The sequence below is a fragment of the Apium graveolens genome, chromosome 8, assembly GCF_009905375.1.
Source record: "Apium graveolens cultivar Ventura chromosome 8, ASM990537v1, whole genome shotgun sequence".
NCBI classification, from domain to species: domain Eukaryota; kingdom Viridiplantae; phylum Streptophyta; class Magnoliopsida; order Apiales; family Apiaceae; genus Apium; species Apium graveolens.
The window spans coordinates 78955875-78964408 of NC_133654.1; the positions used below are offsets into that span (position 1 = coordinate 78955875).

The 8534-nt window shown below is 37.4% G+C and overlaps 1 protein-coding gene across 1 annotated transcript; it reads right to left on the reverse strand.

Moving 5' to 3' along the window:
- Positions 1-890: 890 nt before the first annotated feature.
- LOC141678718 (receptor-like protein kinase HSL1) lies at positions 891-5047 on the reverse strand. Its single transcript, XM_074485083.1, has 2 exons — positions 2112-5047; positions 891-1753 (listed from the first exon to the last, which is right to left on the reverse strand). Exons 1-2 carry the CDS (start codon positions 4726-4728, stop codon positions 1359-1361), a joined length of 3012 nt encoding a protein of 1003 aa, XP_074341184.1. The 5' UTR covers positions 4729-5047; the 3' UTR covers positions 891-1358.
- Positions 5048-8534: the final 3487 nt, after the last annotated feature.

Below are 8534 nucleotides of genomic sequence, written 5' to 3' on the forward strand. Positions count from 1 at the left end.
AATTGTTCCTAATATAAAGTTGACATCTATTATATATATATATATATAGACTGCTAGGATCAGGGACCAGTATTTCACCACTATATAATGTCGTTTTCCAACTGGGAAGCAAATCCATAACATAACACTGTGTGTGGCCAAGAGGAGCTTCTGTAAAGTTAGCTCATATGGCATTTCTATAGGAATCCCTTTCAAATTAATTAGTTTGTTGCTTCATTTTTTGTTTCTTAGTATAGATTAGGCTTTTGGACCATATGTATATGTTTTACTTAATTTTAAATATTCACACGTTCGCTTTTCGTATTCGTTACATGATATTTTCATCAGACATGAATTGTTTACGAAGTTGGTATATCAAAATTATGTACGATAGTTCATAAGTTCAGTTCTTTTTTTCACGTAAAATAGGCGAATCTCTTTTGTATATGATCGATCACAAATTCGTAATTTCGGTTCTCTTTTCATATATGCTAGATCACAAATCCAATTCTCTCTTGTATTTGGACTTATAAGGCCCTTCTCGTTCTCCAATTGGCATTTACAAAGCTTTTGTGCCTCACTCGACTAAAAAGAAAATGATTTAACTTTGAAAATAGGTTATTGTAGTGGTTTGGCAGTTCTGATTCAGACCACCTACAATGTGCAGTAAAATTGTAGTACATTTTAAGGAAAAGCAACTAAAAACTATTGATATAAACAACTGCATGAGTGCATGTATGAAGAACTGGGAAAGACCACAAGACCAAAAGATATGTTTATCATCTTCTGGTCAGACTGCATATAAGCTCTGCAGTGTCTGTATTTCAAATAGTGCAGAGGTGTATTATTATCTAGTTTGAGCATATAAATGAGACTGGGCCATAAAAAACCTAGCATATAAATACACCACCAACAAAATGCAGCAGACCCCATTTATATGATAAAACTAAGGTAGCACTAACTTTTACAACTTGATAATACAGGAGCCCTTTTTTCTCTCTTTTGATTCATAAAAAGGTGATACTAATACAATCTTTAAAAGTAAGGGGGTCCTATCCCAACAAATACTAAGGGTTGCCACTTTAATCAGTGAGCCAAAAACTTGACCTCATTGAGGAAAACTTGGCAACTTAATTCACTGGGATTGTACAAGCAACATACATACACCATTGGTAACTATTTTAGCAACAACTCAAATCTATATTTCAAGAACTCATACCAATCCATTGTAATCCTTCACTCCTCAGAAGAGGCACAGAGATGGGGAGAAAATCGTGTTAGGGAGTCGATGGACCGGAAGTGCAAACCGCAGAGTCTATGTATACACGCTACTTCACTCTCGGATTCTCGTGCTCGAGAAAAAATTTAGAACTGCCATGTTAGGCTACACTTCCTTGATCTGAGGCATCTTCATAATAATACGGTGTCAATTTCCCGTCCTTGTTAACAATCTTCATTTGGCCTTCGAAACCGCCTATTTCCTGCAACAGTTTTACGACTCTTCTCATTGAGGGACGGTTAATAGGTAGTGGACTAGTGCAGAGAAGACCGATATTGAGGAGTTTGCATATTTCTTCCTTGTAACAGGAGTCTAGTTTTGGGTCGAGTACATGGTCTATGCCTTTCTGATCCAAGGTTGTGCAGACCCACTTAACCAAATCCTTCTCTCCAAACTCAGGATCGACTGGAAGTCTTCCTGTGACCAACTCCAGAATAACAACACCGAAGCTGTATGTATCACTCTTTTCATTCACCCGGAGTGTGTAGGCATACTCTGCGGTAAAAAGAAGGGAAATAATTAATAATCTTTGGGAGCAGATGATGCTGCGGAATTTGGCACTGACAAACTGGATGTTTTAACTACAAGTCTTCAACTAATCAAAAGATGAAACAACTTGTGCTATGTGAATCTAGCAAGAGAGGATAGTGTATATGAAAACCAGCAATTACATTGGCCATTTTACGTCCTTATGCTACAACAGCAGCTCTAATATACTTCCTAGAAACCATTGACTCCAGTAATCATAGTAGGCATCATAATGCACAACCAAGAAATAATTATCATTGCAAGCACAACTGATTTCAAATACCTAATGCATAAATTTTGACGGGAATAGGAATTAGTAGCTAACCTGGCGCAATGTAACCACAAGATCCCGCAATGACAGACATAGAGTTGCTCCCCTTTCCGATTGCATCCACTGCCTTCGCCAAACCAAAATCTGCAACTCGAGCTCCAAAATCCTCATCCAACAAGATATTATTAGATTTCACATCCCTGTGCACAATTGGAGGAACACAATCGTGATGCAAATAAGAAAGACCCTCGGCAGCATCCATAGCAATTTTATACCTCGTCAGCCAGTCCAGTAAACCACTCTTGTTACTGTGAAGCAAATCACCCAAGCTGCCATTAGGCATATACTCATAAACCAAGAGTTTGCAATCTCTTGTAGTACAGCAACACCATAACCTAACAATATTTTTATGTCTAATCTTTCCTAGTGTCTCAATCTCCGCTTCGAAGCCATCATTATGAACAGGACCACCTTTCTCAATGTCTCCGCTTTCATCCACTAATTTTGAACCACCCCAAAGCTTTTTTACAGCCACTGCATCACCATTACTCAAAACAACCTTGTAAACTTTCCCGGAAGCACCAGTTCCAATCAAGTTATCTTCATCAAGAGCTCCCAAGATCTCATATTCGCTGAATCCCAGTTTATGGAACGACATTAACGTCCACTTTGATTTATCTATAGCACTTTTCACCTTCTTGAAATTTCTGTACCTCCAATAAAACCAAGTAATTCCAACAATAAGCACCAATCCAGCAAGAATAAAGATTGATCTCAGCAACCAAATATAACCAATGTTCTTCCCTCGAGCTCTACCGTCACATAGACCATCAATCTCTCCGCACAATTTGGGGTTTCCCAAAAAGCTACTCCTGTACATTTTCTTGGCATATAATGCAGGAATAGTCCCCGATAACCTATTACTTGATAAATTAAATTGGTTGAGCTTCAAATTTTGTAATCCACTCGGTATTGCCCCAGAAAATTTATTCCCTGATAAATCAAGATAATTTAATCCCGATAAGCTCCCAACTTCGTCAGGGATTCTCCCTGAAAGATCATTATTTGCAAGATTCAGCTCATTCATCTTCTTCCAAGAATGAATTTCACTTGGAAGCTCACCAGACAACTCATTGTTATGAAGATCAAGTCTTTCCAACTGTCCAAGATTCACAATACTTGGCGGTAAAGACCCACTAAACCTATTATTCCCACCCGAAAACTCCTTCAAATTATCCAAAGAACCAATCTCATAAGGCAAACTACCCGAAAAATTGTTCTTAAAAACACTCAAAGACGACAAATTTGAAGCCCCGGCAATCGTTTTCGCAATAGACCCCGAAAACGAATTCCCTGCAAGCTCAAGAAAGTAAACATGAGGCAACCCCCAAAACCCCTCCGGAACCTCCCCTGAAAACCTATTATAACCAAGCCTAACTCGCGTCAAGCTCCTACATTTCCCCAAACCTACCGGAATCTCCCCCGAAAACTTATTAGAAATCACTAAAAGCTCCTCAAACACGCCCTTCTCACACAAACTCCCCGGAAGCTCACCCGAAAACTGATTACTCGACACATCCATCCACAACATTGGCGAATTCTTGCCAAGATCTCTCGGCAATTCACCCGTAAACCGATTCTCAAACAATCTCAATTCATACAAATTAACCGACTTGGCAATTCCCACAGGCACATTCCCGTACAAATCATTTTCATACAAATTCAAACTCTCCAGTGGCAACTCACAAAGCTCATCAGGAATCGTCCCAGTCAACTCATTCATCGACGCGTCGAGTAACCTCAAAGCCTTCATTTTCTCCCATCCAAACCTCGGTAGCTCACCGGACAACGAGTTATTATAAAGCTCAATCTGAACAACCCGAGTCAACTCAGTGAGTGAACTCGGAACTTCACCTCTTAAATTATTAATCGCCAAGTCCAAATCAACTAACTTACTGAGTCGACCCAGCGAGTCAGGAATTTCACCCATCAAATTACACCCACTCATCCACAAGACCTCCAAGTTCGTCAAGTTGCCAAATTCCGGCGGGATCCGACCCGGTAAAAACGGGTTATACGACAAATTCAACTGCTTCAAGCTCCAAATATTCCCCAGAAACGCCGGAACGACGCCGTCTAGCAGATTCTCAACCAACGAAATCGCTTGTAAGCTCCTAAACTCGGCGAAACTCGCCGGAATGTCGCCAGAAAAATTATTTCCGGACAAATCAAGAAGTCTTAATCCTCCAATCTCCGACAACTTGGCCGGGAGGAAACCAGTTAACAAATTCTGCGCCAAATTCAAATTCTCCAAAGAGCGACACGTGGCAATTTCATCGGATAAAGTGGAGTTAATGGAGTTGTTGTACAAGGAAATGTTCCTCAAGTTTGGTAGCCTACAGAGAATAGTCGGAAACTCTCCGAAAAGATTGGAGTTAGAGAGGTCAATGGCGGTGACAGATTGAGTAAAGTCATCACAAGAGATGCCGTGCCAATGACAAGGGGAAGTGTCTTTGTTGTTCCAGGTGGATAAGACGTTGTCGGGGTCATCGAGAGATTGTTTTAGCGTGAACAAGTAAGTGATTTCGGGGTTGAGGGAGAGGGAGAGGGAGAGTGAGAGAGCGGGGAGGAATGAGAGCAAGAGGAGGAGAATGAGGTGAGGAGAAGGCATTGTTGAAAGTGGTGGGGAATGGAATGGGAGGGTTAAGAGAGGTGGATATGTATAGAGAGAGGAGGATTAGACATTAATGATGGGGGAGGTAATTAGTGTGTGTGTGTGTGTGTTGGAAGTTGCAATGGAGTTTGAGTTTTGAGTATGATGTGTGTTTGAAAACTGAAAAGTGTGTGTATATGATGAGGAGGGGAGAGGCGGGGGGGCAAAGAATGTGTAAGAAGTACTGGTAGGCATGCAGTTGGGAGTATGATATACTTATATGTGTGTGTATGATACTGTGGCCGACAGCTTTGAGGGAAGGGATGCTATGCTGCGGAGCAAGGATAATTATGGATTTTCCGTCTCTCCTTTTTTTCCTTTTGCTTTAAATTAACATAAGAGCATCTCGAGCACGGTTGGATAACTCAAGTGGTAAAGGGCTTATCCCCTGTCGTCCCAGATCCTGGGTTCGATCCTGGCTCACCCCGAGAATTGTTGAGAACAGATACTCATTTGTAAGGCTATAAGCCAAAATTAGTCAAAAAAAAAAAACATAAGAGCATCTCCTGTCACTAATAAAACCTGCTTCGTAACAATAATTTCAAAAATATAGATGATATATAAAAAACTCACAACTCTAATGGATACACTTGTTACGTATATTTTTAGATGCCAATAAATAAGCACGCCATATTTGTTGATTGAAAAACCACCATCTATATTCGCTCCACATCATTTCCCTCTAAAAAACTCTTTCATCAACTATATTTCCCTCTAAAATGAAGGGATGTGTAACGCCCCCAAATTCGGGTCAGATAATTTGGTCGTCACTATAAAACCTCAATCCAAATTAACCTGTTAAATCAAAATGCAAATGCCAGCGGAAGAAATTTAGCATAAATGACTCCAACTAAATCAAGATCTTTTAAGGTTACAGTTCTAGAAACAAGAATTCCAATTCCACCAATAATTTTGTTCAATTTCTTTTAAAACTCTTTTCAATAATTCTCAATTTCAAAACTTAACCCGCTAGTATAATTTCGAAAAGAAGTATATTAGGCCAAACTATAAAATAACACAACTATAATATAATATAATATAATATAAACAACTTTACATAAGAAAACTTACACTAGTCCTCAAATCCTGGACCAACCACCTTCCAAAAGTTTCTTCTTTGTTTCCTCGAATTACGCGGCTAAATAGCGCAATTTAATCCTCACTGGAGGTTAAATTTGAAAACAGGCAAGTATGAGCGAAAAAAATGCTCAGCAACATCATTATAACAAATATAGGGTCGTTTTGATATAAAACCGACATCTGCAATAGCGCAGATCATTTTAAAATCATAATTGCTGAAACAGAAAATTTATTAAAGAATCGGATAATTGTTTCTCACTGTATTCAAAACTCTTTTTGATATTTTCGAGCGAAACGGTTCAGCAATACTTTTAATCTTGACGAGAATAAAACTCGTAAAACCGTGTTTATGGAAATATCGTAAACAACAATAACAAGAAGCAATCATTATGGATTGAATCATAAACTTTATTCAAAACCGAACTTTTGATATTAATACTCATTTTGTTGTCATATCAAATTAGATATCAATACGAACTTTGATGCTCACAACATCCCATACTGAAGTAAATATCAATCATCTATACTAATACTACCTTTGATATTTAACAACAAAGTAAGTATCAGCATAAAACAGAAACTGAATCAAAACTGCATTTCACCATTAGTCCAAAACAGAAATAGTTGATAAATCATTTATTCTATGATTATCAAAATAATATAATTATTTAGATTGGGATCATTCACCGACGGACGTACTATCACATGTTGATCAGCCTGTGTGATAGTACAAGGTCATGATTCATAGAAACATGTCCCCAAAACACGAGTACTCAAATAAAAGACAATATATCTGCATATGGCACAAATTGTGTCATAATATTTCATATGACATTTAGCAATAGGCCTTCGTTGGACCGTCCGCCCATGTCATTTACGCATTGATCCAATCTTAAAACCTTTTATTGAAAAGGGGTCATAATAATTGACACCCAAAATAATTTTATTCCCCTATTTACTTGGGCAGGAATACTCGCAACCAAATCATCTTTCTCAAAATCCAAAATATTTACAAATCCAGTAATTTGATAAGTAAAATCACTTAGCTATTCTGAACATAGAATAGCAGAAGAGTATTTGCATAAACAGAATCATTTAATTTAGAGATATGTAAAATATTTATCTATTACGAACCGAGAATAGGGAAAGCAATACTTGCATAAGAAGATTTAAAATAAATATCACTTGAATAATAAGTAATGAGAGGGATACTTGCCTTTGGGTTTTTAGCAGTTAGTCACACTCGCAATGACACATCTATTCTGAGATTCTGTCTCAAAACATCATCGTCTTTCTTTTCAACACTTTACGGATATGTTGCTCATGCGATTGCTAGAAGCCAGATATCCACTATCATTCCATCGCACTCCTTATCCAATGCCTTGTCCTGATCAACTCGAATGATCCGCATCTATAATTAAAATATATAATTTTAATCGTCTAAACGATAATTACTCGAAAAACTGCGCGTCAAAACCCTATCGTCTACCCATACGATAGCCCACGCATCAATAAAAGAGTCAAATACAAGACTCTTGACCCACTTACACACGTAATTCACATAGCACGTACACACGTAATTCACATAACACGTAATTCATATAACACATAACTCTGTTTGTCAAAACATTTGACTCAGTATGTTTAAAACTGAAATCGGATCAAAAATATGATTTATCGATCAATAATCGACTCAGAATGACTTGTAAAATAAGTGACCTTTCGAAATAAAAGGATTTGGGTCTCGAAAGTATTTTTAATGAAAGCGGAATATTTTTCGGAGTCTGTACGCGTTAGTTTTGTATTAAACGGACGAACGGTTTATTTATTACGAATAAAATAAGAATAAATCAATTAATAATAATATTAATTGATTTTTAAGTACTTAAATATAATTTTAAAAGCTCAAAATAATTTTTAAATCATTATTTAGGAAAAATCAGAATTAAAATGATTTTCCCTAATTTTTGGAATTAAAATAAAGTTAATACAAACTATCTAAATAAGAGGTGGCTAAAGAAGGGTGGTATGTGGTCATACAACTAGAGGTAGTCCTTAAATAATATCTAGAAATAATCATACCAGCATGATTTATAACATGCATAATAAATGCTGATAATACAAAACCAATATTTAAAATAAATGCTGATAAAGTGAAATCAGTATTTATACCTTGTGAATTTGAAGATTCAGCTTCTTTGCAGACATTCAGTTGAAAAATTGAAAAGATATCAGTAGATGGTAGAGATGGATGAATTCTTCCTTCAGCATCTATTATTAGAGTAACTGCAGCAGGAGTGAAGCCTTCATTGCAACTTTGATGCAATGGTTCTTGTGTAGCTGGAGAATCAAGAGTTGCAGGATGACTTTGACACCCAGGTTCTTGTGTACTCTTCTTCATAATTATAGTGTTAGACTCCTGAGCAGGCTCTTCTTGAAAAACAGTTGTCTGACTGAATCTTACAGGATCAAATTTCCTACAGAAGTCCTTGACCTTAGAGACTTATGCGTGAATTCTGGCAGTTTCTTCATCATGCCATTGTTGGATGGACTTTTCATTCAGAGGTTCTTGTTCTTCAACATTCGCTACACCAATTTGAGATACAGGTTCTTGTGTGCTTGATCCGGGGAAAAGACCTTTCCCTTGTAGCATCTTGTACTCTCTTCAACTTGTTCATGAGAAA

Coding starts and splice junctions, on each gene's coding strand:
- LOC141678718 (XM_074485083.1), bottom strand. CDS start 4,728: ATGCCTTCTCCTCACCTCATTCTCCTCCTCTTGCTCTCATTCCTCCCC. Junction 1,754..2,111: donor TTGTGGTTACATTGCGCCAG/GTTAGCTACTAA, acceptor TTTTTACCGCAG/AGTATGCCTACACACTCCGG.